We start from the raw sequence: 19,918 nt of genomic DNA, 5'->3' as shown, positions 1-19,918 counted from the left end.
ACTTTTGGACAGAGAGTGAAGCCTTACTCGTCCCACACTCTGACCTCACCCACTGTAACTCCTTCTGCCCCGACAAAAATATCTACATACTCCTAAGTAGATTTTTTGGCTCTAAGTTAGCAAGTAGAGTTTTTTATATTTGAGGTTTTTAAAAATGCATATACCCCTGAAAGGATTAAGACAAGATCATCAGTCATTCTAACCTTATGTGAATATATTAAATCAAATTATATTTGCTAGAACACTCCATATGGAGATGTTTAACACTGAGGAGACAGAAGGGAGGGCAATTTGGAAGCAAATAGGAAGAGATAGCCCAGTTGGAAAGAGGTACTTAGGCAGGGTACGGTGGCTCATGCCTGTAATTCCAGCACTTTGGAGGCCGAATCAGGAGGATTCCTTGAGCCGAGGAGTTCGAGAGCAGCCTGGGCAACATAGTGAGACCTATCTCTACTAAAAATTAAAAAATCACCCAGGTGTGGTGACGTGTGCCTGTAGTCCCAGCTACTTGGGAAGCTGAGGTGGGAAGATCCCTTGAGTCCAAGAGGTCATGGTTTCCGTGAGCTATGATTGTGCCAGTGCCCTCTAGCCTGGGTGACAGAGCAAGACTTTGTCTCAAAAAAAAAAAAAAAAAAAAAAAAAAAAGAAAAAAGAGGTACTTGGGTAGGCAGAAGGTGCTGTGATAAAGTTTCTTGGCCTTGGATGGCTGGGAAGAGCCAAAGATACACAGTTTTCTCCAGTGTCCTTACCTCAGGTAGGATGTGCCCCCTCCACTTTGGAACTGAGATCCGTATGTCTCTGTTTGCTGCCCTGCCCTGCCCTGCCTCAGGGCCTTGGGGTAATAGGTCAAAGTGTTCTAGGATGCAGAGGTGAAGAAGAGAGAGGGCATGGGAAGGGTGCAGCATAATAGTGCACAGGGAGATCTCATGTAAGTGAACACAAGTAAGTGCAGGCAGCTGTGGGAAGTGTGGGCTCTGAGATATTGCCTATACCATTGCTCCAGACATAACTACGTCCTGGTGTTTCCCTAGAATGCCAGAGGATTCAACATGAGCATACCTATGCCTGGGCATCCAGTGAACTTCTCCAGTGTCACTCTGGAGCAAGCCCGCAGAGATGTGGAGCAACTGGAGCAGCTCATCGAAAGCCATGATGTCATCTTCCTGTTGATGGACACCAGGGAGAGCCGGTGGCTTCCTGCCGTCATTGCTGCAAGCAAGAGAAAGGTAGGCCCTGTCTCTAATTATGATTTATGATTTAATGCACCATCACTCCAGAGGGAGGAGTGTCCCTAACCTTCCCTTCCCCAGGGCAGAGATGTGGTTTGTGTGACCTGGTAGCATAGTGCTAAAGGGCTTCTGCTTCAGACTCTGCCTTTGCCTCGCACACCATCACCCAATGTAATAAGTACCATTTACTGCTTAATTTTCATAATAATCTTTTGAGATACTCTACACTGAAAGGTATACTGTACTTACATTAAAACATAAGCTCCAAGAGGACAGAGACTTGGTCTTATTCACCACTACTTGGTCAATGACAACTTCAAGGGCCAACAATGTTGAATAGTGAACTAAATCATGGTGCATACCTATGATGGAATAGTATGCAGCCATTCACAGTTATGTTTTCAAAGGACTTTAATAAGATAGAAAATGCCACATTATATTAAATAAGGAAGATACAATATTGTATATATTTTATACCAATTGTTTATATATAAACATTGATATATATTTTCTCATGTATCTACTTATCTGTCTATTGAGAGAGGAGAGAGAAAGAGGACAAGAAGAAGGGAGAAAGAGAGGGAGAGAATGGGAGAGAAAGGGAGAAAATAGTAGGAAAAAAATACCCCAAACTATTAATGGTAATTTTTTGAGCTGTGGGTTGTGAGTGATTTTTGTTTTCTTTTGTAGTGTGCTTATTCTTATTTTTCAAACTTTCTATATAATCAGAAATTTGGGATAATAAGTTAAATTAGAACTATGAAAAGTTGTTATAGTGTAATGAAAAAAATGGTTTCTTAAAAATTTATGTGTTGGGCTGGACATGGTGGCTCACATCTGTATCCTAGCACTTTGGGAGGATTGCTTGACCCAGGAGTTTGAGATTAGCCTGGGCAACATGGTGAGACTCTCTCTCCAGAAGAAAAACAAAAAATTAGCTAGGTGTGGTGATGCACACCAGTGCTCCCAGCTACTCGGGAGCGTGAGGCAGGAAGATCACTTGAGCCTGGGAGGTTGAGGCTGCAGTGGAACCGAGATCACGCCATTGCATTCCAGCCTGGGCAACGGAGTGAGATCTTGTCTCAAAAAAAAAACCCAAAGAAACAAAAAAACAAAAAAAACCAACTATCCGGAGCCAGGCGTGGTGGCATCTGCCTGTAATTCCAGCTACTGGGATACCAAAAAAATTCTATGTGAAGGGTGAATTACATGGTATGTGAGTTATATCTCAATAAAGCTGTTATAAAAACAAATCTATGTGGACATGACAGTATAGCATAATGGTGGAAAGAATGTGTTTGAGAACTATGTAGACTTGGTTTTATATACCTACCTCTTGCCAGATAAGTGACCTCGGGCAAGTTATAGAACTAACTTCTCTGACTTTCAGTATCCTCATCTATAAATAAGAAATGTTTGTTATGAATTTTTTTGTTTGCTTTTTTCTTTTTCGGAGATAGAATCTTGCTCTGTCACCCAGGCTGGAGTGCAGTGGCGGAATCTCGGCTCACTGCAACCTCCATCTCCCAGGTTCAAGCGTTTCTCGTGCCTCTCCCTCCTGAGTAGCTGGGACTACTGGCGCATGCCATCATGCTCGGCTAATTTTTTGTATTTTTAGTAGAGACAGGGTTTCATCATGTTGCCAGGCTGGTCTCGAACTCCTGACCTCAGACAGTCTGCCTGCCTCGGCCTCCCAAAGTGCTGGGATTAGAGGTTATGAGCCACTATACCTGGTCTGTTATGAGTTTCAAATGAAATTAAATGAGATAATTTATGTTCATCACTTATCAAGTCTTTTGTACTTAATAAGCCCTCAGTAGTGGGTAGATTTTATCATCATTAGCTTTTATAATCTAATTACACTTACATGCAAAAAATAAATTTTAAAAAGTTGAGCAAATGGAATTAGCCACAGCTTGAAATATATATGCCTTTTAACTCTGCTCGTTCATTCCTTGAAACCTGCAGCTGGTCATCAATGCTGCTTTGGGATTTGACACATTTGTTGTCATGAGACATGGCCTGAAGAAACCAAAGCAGCAAGGAGCTGGGGACTTGTGTCCAAACCACCCTGTGGCATCTGCTGACCTCCTGGGCTCATCACTTTTTGCCAACATCCCTGGTTACAAGCTTGGCTGTTACTTCTGCAATGATGTGGTGGCCCCAGGAGATGTAAGTGGATTTCTCTATAGTTCCAAATATTTCCCATCACCAACTTGTGCACTGAGGCAGACAGACTTGGCCCTTTCATTTATGACTATTTAAATATCTTTTAACAGAGAAGAACTCTCCAATTTGGGGAGGATGGCATTATCTCATTATGAACCTTGACTGGCGTCATCAACTGTACAGCTGTTCCTTGTTCACCAATATAAACGCGGCTACAAACCATATTTTTGGAAAGCTTACTGAGGAAACCACAGCAGTCTAGTCCCTGATAGCACTCAGTATTGTCTCCGGTGCTTCTCTTAGTCAAGATAACATTACAAATTAGTAGTCTAAAGACCAGATTCTGGCCGGGCGCGGTGGCTCACGCCTGTAGTCCCAGCACTTTGGGAGGCCGAGGCGGGCGGATCACAAGGTCAGGAGATTGAGACCATCCTGGCTAACACAGTGAAACCCTGTCTCTAACTAAAAATACAAAAAATTAGCCGGGCATGGTGGCAGGCACCTGTAGTCCCAGCTACTCGGGAGGCTAAGGCAGGAGAATGGCGTGAACCCGGGAGGCGGAGCTTGCAGTGAGCCGAGATTGCGCCACTGCACTCTAGCCTGGGCGACAGAGCGAGACTCCGTCTCAAAAAAAAAAAAAAAAAAAAAATGTTGCGCTCATCTCACAGTCACTTTGAGGTGTTAGCTCAGTTAAAATGGCAGGGCAGAATCATTTGCACTTTTCAAATCATTGTTCCTTTCTGTGTCTCTGTCACTTAACTACCAAGCACAGTAGAACTGAATTGAGTCACTTAAAGGAACACATGATGCAGTTCCATTATATGAGGCAGCTAAGCCCTCATTTTTGGTTGATATCCCCCAATCTGTTTAAGCTACTGATCCTTTTTAGCATATTACCTCATTTAGTTACCTAAATTGTATATTTTGTTTATCTTGATAATCTCAAGAAATGATGTACTTGAGGCTGGATGTTCTTTGCCAACAATGAGCATCTGGTTATAATTTAAAGCTTTGTCACAGAGGATTTCATACTTGAGACAGCTAGAGTTGAATGGAGTAGAACGTTTAGCACACACCAATGATTGTGTCTTTGCAGTCAACCAGAGACCGGACCTTGGACCAGCAGTGCACTGTGAGTCGTCCAGGATTGGCCATGATTGCAGGAGCCCTGGCCGTGGAATTGATGGTATCTGTTTTGCAGCATCCAGAAGGGTGAGTTTGCTAGTAGGAGATGAGTATTTAAACAAAGCTTTTGTAGGCAGTTGTTCATCAGTGTCTCCCATGGCCTTTTCTCAGTCTGACTTTACAGAGAATTTCACTACTTTACCCTCAAAAAAACAAGACTAGAAAAAGCAGGTCTGGTTCTTTGGGCTGAGATAACTTGGCATGTTTCCTTTGTGGCCACATTTCTGCATCTTTCCAGACAAAGTCATTATGTTTTATTTTATTTTTCCAATACTTATATAGGGCTGACTTTGTGCTAGGCACTGTTCTAAGCACCTTAGAAATATCGCCTCCTTTAATCTTTTTTTTTTTTTTTTTTTATGAGACAGAATTTTGCTCTTTTTGCCCAGGCTAGAGTGCAATGGCACGATTTTGGCTCACTGCAACCTCTGCCTTCTGGGTTCAAGTGATTCTCCTGCCTCAGCCTCCCAAGTATCTGGGATTACAGGCATACACCACTATTCCCAGCTAATTTTTGTATTTTTAGTAGAGATGGGGTTTTGCCATGTTGGTCAGGCTAGTCTTGAACCTCTGACCTCAGTGATCAGACGTGATTCACCCACCTTATCCTCCCAAAGTGTTGGGATTACAGGCGTGAGCCATTGCACCCGGCCTCCTTTAATCTTCATAGCAAACGTATTAGGAAAGAACTATTATTATTAGTCACAGTTTTGATGGGGAAATCAAGGCATAGTGAGGATAAGTGGCCAAATTTACATAGTAAATAGAAAAGCCAGGGTTTAGCTCAACCAGTGTGGCTCCAAACTATGTTTAATGACTTTGTTATGCCGTTTACAATACAGGCAGCAGAAAATCGAATTTTTGAAAGATTTATTTTTCCAGTTCTCAGAAAGTCAATGTGCAAATTAACATGAATATTCTATTTCTTGTGTGACTCAAAACTTTCCTCAGCAGTTGAAAATTGTGGTTGTATATGTAACTAGTATGAGTACTCTGAGATAAATGAAAAGCAGGGCTTTTTTGTCTTCCTCTTTGTCATCCACCTTAGCTATCTGTCATTTAAGTTTATTGCCACCCTCTGACAGGAAGTATTTGGGATAAAATCTTTGAGAGCTGACTTTATGCCTCCTTGACACTGACCCTTTGTCTGCCACATTTGCCCTGGTCATAGTTTAAACACCAGGTCCTGTGTCACATCTCTTTGGTGACACAAGTATCACTCCATTGTTTAGAGAGTAGTGTATTAGTTCTGCCCAATTCATTCTTCACTTTTATTTCTTCCATTTCATTAGCACTTATATCAGCTCAAGAAGTTAAGGTTAGAAAATTTTCCACTTCAAATTTTCAGTACAGAAATGTGCTGTGAAAGTTGACAAGACTATCTCATAGTAAGTGAGTTAATGTTTATTGGCCTCTGATATGCCAAACATTGCACTCGGCAATTGATGTAGTAGATTCCTCATTTATTAATCAGAGCTCCCTCATTCCTACTTTATAAATAACGGATCTGAAGCACAGAGAAGTTAAGCAACTTGCCTATGGTCACAAGCTCAGGTCTTTCTGACTCCAAACCATGCATGTTTAAATTACTCTTCTTGCCCTTTGTCCCAGGGAAATTAGTTTTTTGCTAACTTACACTGCCCAGGAAAGGGCATTTTAGTTTTCCTTATGAATCTTATGTAGACTTCTGCTAGATCATCCTCCCATGTGTTAAACTTGGATTAAATGAGCAGCTCTGATTGTTTCCTGTTCTCAGGGGCTATGCCATTGCCAGCAGCAGTGATGATCGGATGAATGAGCCTCCGACCTCTCTTGGGCTTGTGCCTCACCAGGTTAGTGATTTGGAAGTGAAATCACAATTCTTTTGGTACAGGGGGAAAGCATGTGGGGTCTCTTTGCCATTCCATCTGCCCAGCCCACTTTATATCCACCCCACTTACCCTGCAGCTGGGATTTCAATGGGAGAGCTTTCTGACCACCCGGAAAGTATTCCATTCTGCGGGATAGTGATGGGAGGAAATCACGAACGAGAAGCATTGCCCAGAGTCTTTGTTGCGTTTTGTAAACTGACTAGAGGCCTCATAATGCAATAGGAACAGAAAAAACAGGCTTTGGAATCAGCCATACAATGGTTTAAATCCCAGCCCTGCCGTTATAAAGATGGCCTTCCTTGGCCAAGTCACTAAACTTCTCTGAGGCTTAGTTTTCTTATCTGTAACAGAGAGAAAGTAAAACTGACATCACCTGGTAGTTGTATGGATTATGGATGGTTGCTAGAAAGGGCTCAGCAACAGTGTATATCATAGGCCCTCAACAAACAATGCCTGCTGTTTCTTTGCTGTTGTTTGTTATTATTATTGACTCTGAACCCAAATAGAAAACCTTTATAGGCAGGCATGGGAAAAACATTAGAAGCATGCAGGGTCACCAAAACGCAGGGTGTCTTTTCAGAAAAAGAATCCAAAGCATCATGAGGAAGTTCCATCCCATAGGGAGTAAAAAGAAAAAGGCAGTGGGATGAACATTTAGAATTCATGTTGCCTCTTCAGTCATTTTCATTACTATATTTTTAGGAGATTGAAGAGGTTTTCCAGTCTTATTTGGAAATCATTTTTTTAGATTCCATGTATGTATCCTCTCCTGTAATGTGATGGCTGTCCCCATCAGTGAAATGGTGATGGTGCCCACCAGTCCTATCTGGAGATTTGCAAGGACAGACTCAGACAAGTGCAGAGAGCAGAGTGACTCAGCTCATGCTTGTCTCTCTCTTCCTCCTCGCCACCCACCTTCTGCCAGCTAGGACAGCACTGTCATTCAGTTTAGGATGAGAATCAGAAGAGGGGAAATGACTTCTTCATGGTCACAGAGACTTAGTGGATGAGCCACAATCCATACCTAAACTTGGCAGTCTGACAAATGTTCTTTCAAAGGTCTTGTGAGTTGAAAGATCCGTGGCCTGCATGTTGGGAGATTTTGCTTCCTGTTGGTACCCCAGCCCCCTTAGACAAAACCACCCATAATAGAACTTGTGGGCCAGGCGCGGTGACTCATGCCTGTAATTCCAGCACTTTGGGAGGCTGAGGCAGGTGGATCACGAGGAGAGGAGTTTGAGACCAGCCTGACCAACATGGTGAAACCCTGTCTCTACCAAAAATACAAAAATTAGCTGAGCGTGGTAGTGTGTGCCTGTAATCCCAGCTACTCAGGAGGCTGAGGCAGGAGAATTGCTTGAACCTGGGAGGTGGAGGTTGCAGTGAGCTAAGATCACACCATTGCACTGTGGCCTGGGCAACAGAGTGAGACCCCATCTCAAAAAAAAAAAAAAATAGAACTTGTAGAGTTCACTTAGCCTAGCCTCCCAGAGTCTCAGTTTCCACATCAAGAAAAGCAGGTGCTTTACTTTGTGTCCAGCATTACATCTGACACGGCCTTGAAAACCACAAAACACTATGAAAATGTGCCCCCCTCCGTCCCCCACACACAAGGTGGCATTTTTTTTTGACATGCATGTGTTAATCTTCTCTACAGAGACATTTCACCTAGGACCCAAAAGACATGGTAATAACCATCTATCATAAGGAAGCTGACCTCCAGAGCCAACCTCTGCTATTTATGCTGTCGTATCTCATTTGAATCTTTCCCAAGTCTCCCCCCTTCTTCTGACCTTGAGATGTGCCCTCATCTCCTTTACAGACTTTATACTGAGAAGGGCCTTAATTAAATTTTCAGTCATGCCCCTGCACTGGTTTCCTTCTTTAAGTCCTTTATGTTAAATTACTGCAGTTGTAGTTTTCTCAGTGCTGAGGCCAGAGGGCAAAACAGTCTCTTCAGAGAAGGGGCCCAGTGTCAAAATGCATGTGCCCATGTTTTTAAAGTACTATGGCAACTAATCCCTCTCGGTGTTATTTATCCCCATTGAGCCTCACAATTGTTTGTCATTCACCAACTCTTCTAGTTCTTTCTCCTCGTTTTCAAATGTCTGAAGGATTATTTTGGTTGTTGGCCATCTCTTCATTTGCCCTTTTCAAAGACTGAAGAATAACGCAGCCATATGTGGGAAAAGCCCAGTGTGTGTGTGTGTGTGTGTGTGTGTGTGTGCGCGTGTGTGTGTGATTACTTGCTTACATTATTTCAAGCTTCAAGCCTTTATTTTTAGCTACTTTCTAAAAAAGAAAGTGGAGAAAGAACTTTAAAAATTAATCAGGGTTGTGTGGTCCCCATTTATAGGCTTTAAACAACTTTTTTTTTTCCCTAAGTGGAGTGAGTCCATTTATGCAACCGTGTTTTGATTAGGGGAACATCGTTTCCACAAAAACACTGGGCTGTGTTGCAATGCCCTGTTGCAAACTCAGCACTTCCCTCCTCCTCTTCCTGGCTCTTAGAGACAAATGATTTCCTGTTGGAGAGGAACTTGGTAAACTCCTTTGTGTACTTTGTATGCAAAGAATGACCGGTGAAGTTTACTGGGCTCATTTTTCTCAGTTCCCCAGAGGAGAAGTTTTATTAATTGGCCCCTGTGGAAGAGATGTAGTAGAAAAGTGATAGCCCTTGGACTGAGAATCACAAGGCCCCCCACCAGCAACTCATTGTGTAATTTGGAGAAAGTTCCTTAACTTTTCCTGTACTCTCTGGGTCTCTGCTCTCCTCTGTGTCAAACCTAGGAGGCCTGAGGATTACTTAGTTCTGTCTTTGGGTCCACAGGCAGAATTTGGCCCATCCAAAGACTGGCCAAGTGCCAAAAAAAAGGCCTGATTAGGCCCTGAAATTCAGTGAAATTCTGCCTGAAGAAACCTCTTACTGAATTTGAAAACCATAAACCATTTCAGGTGAGCTTATGGGTTTGTTTTGGGGTTTTTTTTTTTTTTTAAGTCTCTAGCCCAGTGTACGTGGATGAGATTCTGCAAGCAGGCAGCAGTAAGTATAAGCTAATCTCTGTCTATAAAAAGAATGATTTTAAAAAAAATCATTTTGTTGGTGTGTGGAATAGATGTAGATTATCACACACATCATTAAGTGGTAATGTGATGAATGATCACAAAACGAACAGTCTTATACCCAGCACACAGATCAGAACAAAGTAACTATCAAGCACCTTCAATGCCCCCCTCATGCCTCTTCGAATTATTATTGCATCCTTCCTATAGAGAGGTAAGCACTTCTTGATTATCAACACCATGGGAGATGTTTGTCTGATTTTGAACTTCTGTAAATGAAATCATATAGTATATACTCTTTGGAATCTGTTGTCTTTTGTAGAGGGAACTTTTTCATTATAAATCTTATCATAGTAGTGTTATTCCTTCTTCCCATCAACAGTGTTCTTTTACTTTAAAAAAAAAAAAAAAGAAGAAGAAGGAAGAAAGAAAGACTGATTTTTCCTGGCTGGTGGCTGAGCTCTGCAAGGCCAGATCATTTTTCTGGTTCTTTGGTAGGAGGCACAGTTCAGGATTTATAAAATGTACAGGCCACTCTTGATATCTCCAGGAAGTTGGTTTGCCGGCTGGCGAGAGATCCTGGATGTGACAGAAATTAACAGCCTGTTGGCCTGCTAATTCTTTGGCTGTACATCCTCAAAGGATTATAACGAGGTGACGAGGCTAGGCACAGTGGCTCACCCCTTTAATCCCAGCACTTTGGGAGGCTGAGATGGGAGAATTGCTTGAGCCCAGGGGTTCAAGACCAGCCTGAGTAACATAGGGAGACCCCGTCTCTACAAAAAATTAGCCAGATGTGGTGGCATGCACCTGTGGGAGTTTAAGGCTGCAGTGAGCTAGGATCACACTACTGCATTCCAGCCTGGGTAACAGAGGGAGTCCCTGTCTCAAAAAAAAAAAAAAAAAAAAAAGGAATCAAGGTGACGCTACAACAGTTGTCCAAACACCAAGGTAATTGATGGGGCATTCCTGCTTTATCCCACTTGTGGATCAAGCAGTTCACATCTTTTGTCTTTAGGTGAATGAACTCTTGGTTCTAAAGTACTGATAAAAAAAAGACCCTGAATGTGTATATGCCATTCTTCTGAGTTTGGAATTGCCAACCGCAGGGTTTTCTCAGCTTCATGAATTCTTTTAGCTTCAGAAAAGTAATACAAAGCCAAAACTAGGGCAGGACCCTGGTAGGGACCTGGCCTGGGAAAACTCTAATTGAGTCACATGCTGAGGTAGAGCTGGGATCTCTAGCCATATCTTGGGATATTTGGCCTTTTTGCACAGGCTGTGTCCCCCAAATCCTCAGGCCTTTAGATTTTGAAAAAATCTTTTTACTGTGTTCAGAAATACTTATCTCAATGTGCTCCTAGGGACATGGACAGATGGACTGCTGAGGAGGGAAATCTTAGCAGATAGGCAACAAGAGCGTATTTCCTGAGATGCCGCCCAGGAAAGGAGCCTCCTTTACCCCTCTGGTTCTATACCTGTCTGGTTGATGATGATGGATATAGCAGAAAAAATGGGCAGGCCTCATGTTTCACTGTATCAAGTGCTATGGTTTGTGACCTATTCCTCTTATTTCCCTCCCTCCATACATCCCCTCAACAGGTAATCTGACTCTGTCAAGTGCCAAGCACTATGAAGTTCAGAGAAGTTAAGTAACTGGCACAAGATCACCCAGTGTTGAGTTCCATTTGTGTTTGGGGTAATCTAAGGTGATGGATGTATCCCAAGCCATTTGGATGTAGTAGAGTCTGGTTCCAGTGGGGAGGCCTCTGAATACAAAGAAGGATCCGGGTATAGGTCTAACAATGTCTGGGCTTCCTCTGTGAGGTCCAAGAAGAAGAGTCAAGGTTGCTGTTTCCCTGGAGGATAAATTATAATGTCAGCGTTTAGAAGCATCTCAGATTGCATCTCTTGTCCCAGGAGGAGTTGGGCCTAATTTTATAGGTTGAAGGATGTCACTTTGCCCCATGAGTTTTACCTGCTGGATGAGGCTGTCCTGTTTAGGAGGTGCCTGTTTAGGAAGGCAGCCTGAAGGCTTTGTGATCATACAGATCTGGTTAGAACCCCAGCTATGTCTCTTAATTTCACATTCACTATCTCATTTTACAAAACCAGTTGAGGCAGCTCTTAGCAGTTGTCCCTGTGTGACCTTGGGCACGTTACGTATCTTCTCTGAACCTCATGTTTTATATCTGTAAAATGGGGATAATATAATAAGCTCCTGGAATTAATGGATGAAGTCATACGTACTAAGCATTAGCACAGTTCTGGGCACATAAGAGACACTTGTAAATATTGGTTTCATCTTTCACTTTTAATTAAAACGGAAACTTACCCACTCTCCTAAAAAGGAATTTACAAAGACTCTCATAAAGCTCTGAAAGCAATGAGTAGAGAGGGAGCAAATGGAAGATTTGCCCCATTCTGCAGTGTTTTTCTAAGGATAACACTGGCTCATGTCCAGCTTAGTTTTTCTGCCCCCTTGGTGACTCTAGCTTAATAGTGAGAGGTGGGTCAGTGGTGGGAGCTGAAGCTCTTAGCTGAAACAAAGACCATTCTGGTGTGCTTAGGGTTTTGCAATTGCTACACTCTCCATTTTGGCATTGAACTTGATTAAGACTCTTTTCAGCATCCAAGATCGATCTGGAGTTTGGAGTTAGTTTTTATTTATGCTAACTCCAAGCTTTAGAAATATTGCCAGGCTTGCTGGAAGCTAGTGTGAAGTTAAAGCAGCAGGTTCCAGTTGTGGCTGCAACTGTGCTTTCTCAGAATGGCTGTTTGTTGCTGGGAATTGGATCTTAGCCTCCCATCGAGGCCTGGGTCTGAAGCTAATTTTACTCAGCTTAGGTGAAAACACCGCCAGGGTTGGGTGGCCCAGAAAGAAAGAGGACACTTTCTATTCCTGATCTATTTATTTTGTGGCCAACTGGGCATAATTGACTAAAGATAATTGAATCCACCTGATAGGTGTTAAGCCCTCTAGGTGTTGAGTTTTTGTTTGGGAGTTTTTTTTTTAATTCCTCTAGCCTCTTTCTTCCTTTCTACCTCTTTGCTTTTCAGCTTTATTCCTCAGGCTTTAGAGCCAGAAAGAACAAAATTCAGATTCCTGGCTTTGCCACTTGGTAGCTGTGGACGCTTGGGCGAGCCATGTCACTTCCCTGAGCCTACGTTCCTATTTGGAGATCTGAGCCACAAGATGGTAGTGAGGCCAAAATGAGATGCAATGTATGAAAACACCCAGGAGCCCTTAACACAGGCATAGAATTCAGTAAATTTTAGTGCTCTCTTCCCTCCATTCTCTGGGGTATCATTTTCCACATTATTCCAGGACATGCCTTCCTGCCTGGCTTCTAGGGTTAGGAGGGAACATTTGTTTATTTGAAAGGGGAAAGGGAGAGAAGTAAGTGCTTTAGCAGGGGGACATAGAACAGGCAGAAACAATGGCTGGGAAAGGTGCTCAGCGAGTTTGAGGAAGGGAAAGGCCAGTTTACCTGTGAGACTGAGTAGAAGGGGCACAGCGGAGAAGGCAGGAATGCAGAGGCCATTGGAAATGCTTGGACCTTCAACCCAGGGGCACTGGGAGGCCATTGAACGCTGAGGTGTGATATGATTCGATTTGGTTGCTGCATGGAGAATAGACTGGAGGTGATACGAGTGGCTCTGGGAATAGGATTTGAGTCATTTGGTCTTAAATCAGAAGACAGCCTAATCCAGGGATTCCCATACCTGGCTTTCCATCAGAATCACCTAAGGAGCCATTTCAAAATACGCATTTCCCAGCCCCATCCCAGAGCCACTGAGCGAAAACCTCCAGGGACATTGGGCATTTGAGAACCACTGCTTCTGTCCATGAAAAAATGGCTTCTTGATAGCATCACCTGGGACAAAGTACTTAACTCCTTAAGGTAGCAGACCAAATCCTGCTTTTTGAATTTTGTGCTTCCACCAACACTAGTAGTGTTTCTAAAAGGACCCTTGACACCTTGTCCCTAGTGCACATCTCCAGCCCCAACAGGTGTTCCTGCCTGAGAGCCTTTGGAAGCTAATTAGACACGCACAGGTGTGTCTAATGAATTCCTGCTGGACCACACGCTGTCCAGCTGGGAACAGCACGGGAGCGAGGCCAAACGAGCATATAAAGGCCCTATTCTGATGCTTTTTGCATCTTGTCTGCTGTGTTTTCATCCCCCACGGTGAGGACGGTGTGTACTGTCTCCTAAGGCCCTGTGAGCCAAGCTCAGCTACAACCTGGTGCCCCACATCTGACAACAGGGATTTCCACTCAAAGCGCTTGGCCCTTTTGGGCCTGGGGGTGATTAGTGGGACTGGAGCCAAGAAACCACAGGTAATTGGGATTCTTCTAGGCTCTGTGATTCCCAGGTGGGTTTTTTAATATTCAAGGAGTAGCAAAGATACAAATATTGTAGAGCTAGTTTAGGCATACAATTTTTTTTTTTTCCTAGACGTTTCTACGGAACAGTAATTTTGGCGATTATTTTGCAGGGAGAGGGAATGGAGGTAACAGGGACTTAGGGTTTTCATTTTGTACTTTTCTGCACTGTTTTGAAAAATTAAGATTATAAGCCATTTTTTAAAATCATCTTTTTTTTTTTTGAGATGGAGTCTCGCTCTGTCGCCCAGGCTGGAGTGCAGTGGCGCGATCTCGGCTCACTGCAAGCTCCGTCTCCCAGGTTCACGCCATTCTCCTGCCTCAGCCTCTCCGAGTAGCTGGGACTACAGGCGCCTGCCACCACGCCCGGCTAATTTTTTGTATTTTTAGTAGAGACGGGGTTTCACGGTGGTCTCGATCTCCTGACCTCGTGATCCGCCCGCCTCGGCCTCCCAAAATCACCTTTTTCAAGACATAACTGATATATAGTAAAATGAACCCATTTTAATATGATTTGACAAGTGTATACACTCACATAACTACCACTTCCACAAATGAGATACAGAATTTTTCTGTCACCCCAGAAAGTTCCTTTGTGCCTTCTCCCAGTTCATCTTCCCACCCTCAGCCCCAGGCAATCACCAACCCAATTTCTATATGGACCATTTTTATTTTTTCTGTATATTTTTCTGTACTAAGGGAAAAGTAATGGAAATCTTAAAATGTGCAGAGGGAGGCAAGGTTTGGCCACTCTGAGGAATCCCTCTTACTAGCTACAAAGTAAGTAAGGGGCGTGTGTGTGTGTGTGTGTGTGTGTGTGTGTGTGTGTGAAATTGGCCGTCTTTTCCCCTTGTGGGGAGAGGGGAGAATGAGAAAACAATATTCAGGGGAGGCTGTTTGAAAGAAAGTTAAATGTTTAGATAATTTAAAAAAAAATAGGAAAATAGAAGTAAATATGTCATGGGAGTATGGGTTATTGTTTTGTTTGCTTGTTTGTTTTGTCATGTGTTTGTCGTTTTTATTACAGAAAGTTTTTTATTTTGAAAAGCTGTTTAATGCTTACCCTACTATAAGGCGAAACTGACAACAAATGGGAGTAGAACAAGAGTTGAGAGTAAGCTGTGTGAGACTTACTCTACGTTATGACTAAGTCCAAAAGGTAGAAAATTTACTTTGAGCAAGAGGCTTTAGTTTCCTGTGTGGATGGAAAAATACCTTTGATATCACTTCATAAAGCCTTTTAATTTAAATGTTAATTTAACATGAGCTAAATTAGGTGGTGTGTTGGTGCTATTTTTAGAAAATGCGCAAAGAATTAGAGGCTTGCGAAGTGCTTCCATCCGTTTTCTGACAGATAACAGGTGATGCTGAGTGGTACAGCACAAACCGCAGGAGGATGTAACTAAAGTTAGTAACAAAGCGTCCTGTTTCCCTTGCTTGCCTGATGGGAACCACCTGGAGCTCTTGTTAAACCTGCAGATTCTCAGGCCTTTCCCCAGACCTTTTGAATCAAGTTCCAGGGGCTTCTTCTGATGAGGCAAGTTTAGAAAAACACTGAGCAACGCTTTGCTTTATAGACTTTGCACACTTCTAAGTAGGAAGGTCGCGGTGAATTTTTCTCCACCCAAGCAAAGGACAAATCTTTTTAACTTCTTTGGGAGTTGCGGCCTGGCCTCTCTCAATAGGTATGTATGTATTTATTAGGACCTTTGCATAAGGTACTTGGATTTTAGATTGCTCTGGGATTTCTATGCATATGTAAGTAAGGTGCAACCTCTGCTATTTAAATTTTATGCAGTTCTTATAAGATTGAGGGAATGCAATGCAGAGCATATGAATGGTGGCAAGTCAGAGTTTTTCTTATGGTTTGTGTGGGACCTGTTTTCTCTGTGTAGTCCAGATTTGAATAATTTTGTAAGCTTTGGGTTGTTTTTGTTTACTTGTTTATTCATTTCATAATTTTATTGTCTTATGAGCAAATCACTGTGCTATGAGTAAATACAAGTAAATACAAGTAGCTCAGCCTGTGTCTTGTCCTCTGAAAGCAAGAAAGATAAAAACATTTCTTAATTATAGTATTCAGACTGATCCTAAAATTCATATGGAAATGCAAGTGACCCAGAATACCCAGAACGATCCTGGACGTGAAGAACAAAGTTGGAGGACTCATACTTTCCAGTTTCAAACTTAATACAAATCTACTGTAATCGACATAGTTAAGTACTTGCATAGAGATAGAAATATAGATCAATGGAAAGAATTGAGGATCCAAAAATAAATCCTTAATGGCCAACCAATGCAGTTCAATTGGGAAAGAATACTGTTTTCAACAAATAGTATGGAGACAGCAGGATTCCACATGCAAAAGAATGAATTTAGACCTTTATTTCATATCATGTTAAAAAATTAACTCAAAATGGATCATAGTCCTAAATGTGAGAGCTAAAACTGTAAAAATTCCTAGAAGAAAATATAAATCTTTATGAACTTGGATTAGACAATGGTTTCTTACACAAGATGCCAAAAGACCAAGCAATGTAAGAAAAAATGGTAAGTAGGATTGCACTAAGATAAACTGTTGCGCTTCAAGAAAGCGCAAAAAGGCCATGTGCGGTGGCTCACGCCTGTAATCCCAGCACTTTGGGAGCCCGAGGTAGGCAGATCACGAGGTCAGGAGATGGAGACCATCCTGGTTAACATGGTGAAACCCTGTCTCTACTAAAAAAAATACAAAAAATTAGCCGGGCGTGGTGGCGGGTGCCTGTAGTCCCAGCTACTCGGGAGGCTGAGGCAGGAGAAGGGTGTGAACCCAGGAGGCAGAGCTTGCAGTGAGCTGAAATCGCGCCACTACACTCCAGCCTGGGCAACAGAGCAAGCCTCTGTCTCAGAAAGAAAAAAAAGGCTGGGCACAGTGGCTCATGCCTGAAATCCTAATGCTTGGGAGGCCAAGGTGGGAGGATCGCTTGAGCCCTGAGTCCAAGACCAGCATGGGCAACACAGCAAGACCTCATCTCTCTTAAAAAAAAAATCAAAAGAATTAGCTGAGTGTGGTGGTGTGTTCCTGTAGTCCCAGCTAATGGAGAGGCTGAGGATCACTTGAGCCCAGGAGTTAAAGACTAGAGTGAGGCGAGATCACACTGCTGCACTCCAGCTTGGAGAACAGAGCAAGACACTCTATCAAAACAAATGAACAAAAAAACCAGAATGGGAGAATATATTTGCAGATGATATATTTGATAAGAAACCTTTATCCAGAATATGTAACAAACTTACAATTCAGCAATTTAAAAAATGTTTAAACCTTGGCAAATGATTTGAATAGACATTTCTCCAAAGAAGATAGACAAGTGGTCAAGAAGCACACATGGAAAGATGCTTGACATTACCAGTCATTAGAGAAATGCAAGTCAAAACCATAGTTAGATATCATTTCATACTCACTAGGATGGCTATAATCTACAAGAGACAATAACAGGTGTTGACAAGGACGTGAAGAAATTGGAGCCCTCACACTTTGCTAGTGAGATTATTTCCCCCCCTGCCCCCAAGATGGAGTCTTGCTCTGTCATCCAGGCTGGAGTGCAGTGGCACGATCTTGGCTCACTGCAACCTCTGCCTCCCGGTTTCAAGCAATTCTCCTGCCTCAGCCTCCCGAGTAGCTGGAATTACAGGCGTGTACCGCAACACCTGGCTAATTTTTTTTTTTTTTTTTTGAGACTGAGTCTTTCTCTGTCCCCCAGGCTGGAGTGCAGTGGCGCGATGTTGGCTCACTGCAAGCTCCACCTCCCGGGTTCACGCCATTCTCCTGCCTTAGCCTCCCGAGTAGCTGGGACTACAGGTGCCTGCCACCATGCCCGGCTAATTTTTTGTATTTTTAGTTAGAGACAGGGTTTCACTGTGTTAGCCAGGATGGTCTCAATCTCCTGACCTTGTGATCTGCCCGCCTCGGCCTCCCAAAGTGCTGGGATTACAGGCTTGAACCACCGCGCCTGGCCAACACCTGGCTAATTTTTATATTTTTACTAGAGATGGGGTTTCACCATGTTTGCCAGGCTGGTCTTGAACTCCCGACCTTGTGATCCAGCCGCCTCAGCTTTCCAAAGTGCTGGGATTCAGGCATGAGCCACTGCGCCCGGCCAAAATTTTAATATGATGTGGTCACTTTGGAAAACAAGTTGGCAGTTCCTCAAAATGTTACAGTCATATGACCCAGTAATTCTACTCATAGGTATATTTCCAAGAGAAATGCTCATCTACTGATGAATTGCTAAGTAAATGTGTTATAGTGACACAATTGAATTTATTTGGCATGCTGACATGTGATACAATGTGGATGAAAATATGCTAAGTGAAGCCAGTCTTGTGTGATTTCATTTATAGTAAATAAGCAGAATAGGTAAAACAATAGAAACAGAAAGTAGATTAGTGGTTGCCAGTGTCTGATAGAGGGGAGAATGAGGACTAATTGCTGGGTTTCTTTTGGGGGTGATGAAAATGTTCTGAAATTAGATAGTGATGATGGTTGCCAAAACTGTTCATATACTAGAAACCACTGAGCTGTACAGTTTAAAAGATGAATTTTATGGTATGTGAATTATATCTCAAACCTGTTATGAATTTTAAAATCCGAAACTATTCCTCAAGGTATTTTGGGCATAAAGATCAAAAGGACTTCAGAGGGTAGAGATACTATTTCTGGGTTGGGTGGTAGGTTGAGAATTTGTGAACGAGGTGTGTTTGAGCTGAGTGGTTTTTAAGGAAGGTGAACACTTAAAATATGTAGCTGTCACCAAAAGGAAGAGTTTTGAGTCACAGAATTCAGCATGAGGCAAGCTCAGGAAATCAAGAATATCTTTGGGAGGAAAGTTGTAGTTCAGCTTCGCAGTTGTACAGAGTCTGTAAAAAATTCAATCCAAAATTTAATTGGAAAGGTGGGTTGGGCCCAGAGCAGAGGGACCTTGGAGTGCAAGGAATTCTCTGCCTTATTTATTTTTTATTTTTGTTTTGTTTTTTGAGACAGAGTCTTCCTCCGTTGCCTAGGCTGGAGTGCAATGGCGCTATCTCGGCTCACTGCAAGCTCTGCCCCCCGGGTTCAGACCATTCTCCTGCCTCAGCCTCCCGAGTAGCTGGGACTACAGGTGGCCACTACCACACCCGGCTAATTTTTTGTATTTTTAGTAGAGATGGAGTTTCACCGTGTTAGCCAGGATGGTCTCGATCTCCAGACCTCATGATCCGCCCTCCTTAGCCTCCCAAAGTGCTGGGATTACAGGTGTGAGCCACCGTGCCCGGCCTTCTCTGCCTTATTTTGTCAGCTATCGGGAGTAGGTAAAAAATGATAGGCCTCAGAGTTGTGTATTAGGAAAATTGACAGCTGAGCCTTTGCATTAGCTAGAAGGGAGGGAGCCCACCTGTGGAAGTACCCCCTTAGGAATCTCTTGCAGTCGGGTTGAGAAGAAGGGTTTCCTGTCTTAAATTATCTAAAACTGGAATTATTTTGGTTAAATTGTGGGCCTTCTGATACAAACTTGGTGAATTTGAAAGTCCTCACACACATATTATTCTACTTCATTTTCTGGGAAAATCTGTTTCCTAGTAAAGAACTGTCTGAGGCTGCTGAACAGTGGCGTGTGGACCCTCACTCAACCAATCCCGTGCACGGCATCTCTTTTTTTCTTCTATTCCTCGCCACCAGCGTTGTTGTTGTTTTTCTCTCTGTTTCCTCTCTCCCTTTCTACCCTAACTGGATCTACTTTCTCCCTGTCCCTCCGCTTTACCTGCTCACCTCCAATGGTAAGACAGTATCAGAGAAAATTACCACTATTTGTGCAACATAAAGTAAGTTTGATAAAAACCGTATTAGAGAAAACAGCATGCAGAAACCTTTCCATGAAATATAGATGGACACATGACTTGTAGGCCATGTTAAAAAACTTTAATGGAAAAATATGCTAAATGTGATAAAGTTCTTTACTTTTTTTTTTTTTTTTTTGAGACGGGGTCTCGCTCTT

General features: G+C 42.8%; 1 protein-coding gene across 34 annotated transcripts in view; it reads left to right on the top strand.

Moving 5' to 3' along the window:
- Positions 1-19,918, top strand: part of ATG7 (autophagy related 7) — a 279,894-nt gene that overhangs the window by 85,635 nt on the left and 174,341 nt on the right. For 23 of the 34 annotated variants that reach the window (XM_063630305.1, XM_063630316.1, XM_063630306.1 and 20 more), the window contains 4 exons: positions 1,032-1,226; positions 3,198-3,401; positions 4,495-4,610; positions 6,340-6,415. In XM_063630305.1, coding sequence (XP_063486375.1) covers positions 1,032-1,226; positions 3,198-3,401; positions 4,495-4,610; positions 6,340-6,415 — 591 coding nt within the window. The remainder of the gene's footprint in view (positions 1-1,031; positions 1,227-3,197; positions 3,402-4,494; positions 4,611-6,339; positions 6,416-19,918) is intronic. The other 11 variants (XM_063630317.1, XM_063630318.1, XM_063630319.1 and 8 more) reach the window with 1 other exon arrangement.

This window comes from Symphalangus syndactylus, chromosome 21 (genome assembly GCF_028878055.3).
Source record: "Symphalangus syndactylus isolate Jambi chromosome 21, NHGRI_mSymSyn1-v2.1_pri, whole genome shotgun sequence".
In the NCBI taxonomy this organism is placed as follows: Eukaryota; Metazoa; Chordata; class Mammalia; order Primates; family Hylobatidae; genus Symphalangus; species Symphalangus syndactylus.
The sequence above is the reverse complement of the archived record's forward strand: the minus strand, read 5'-3'. Positions and strand labels throughout refer to the sequence as shown.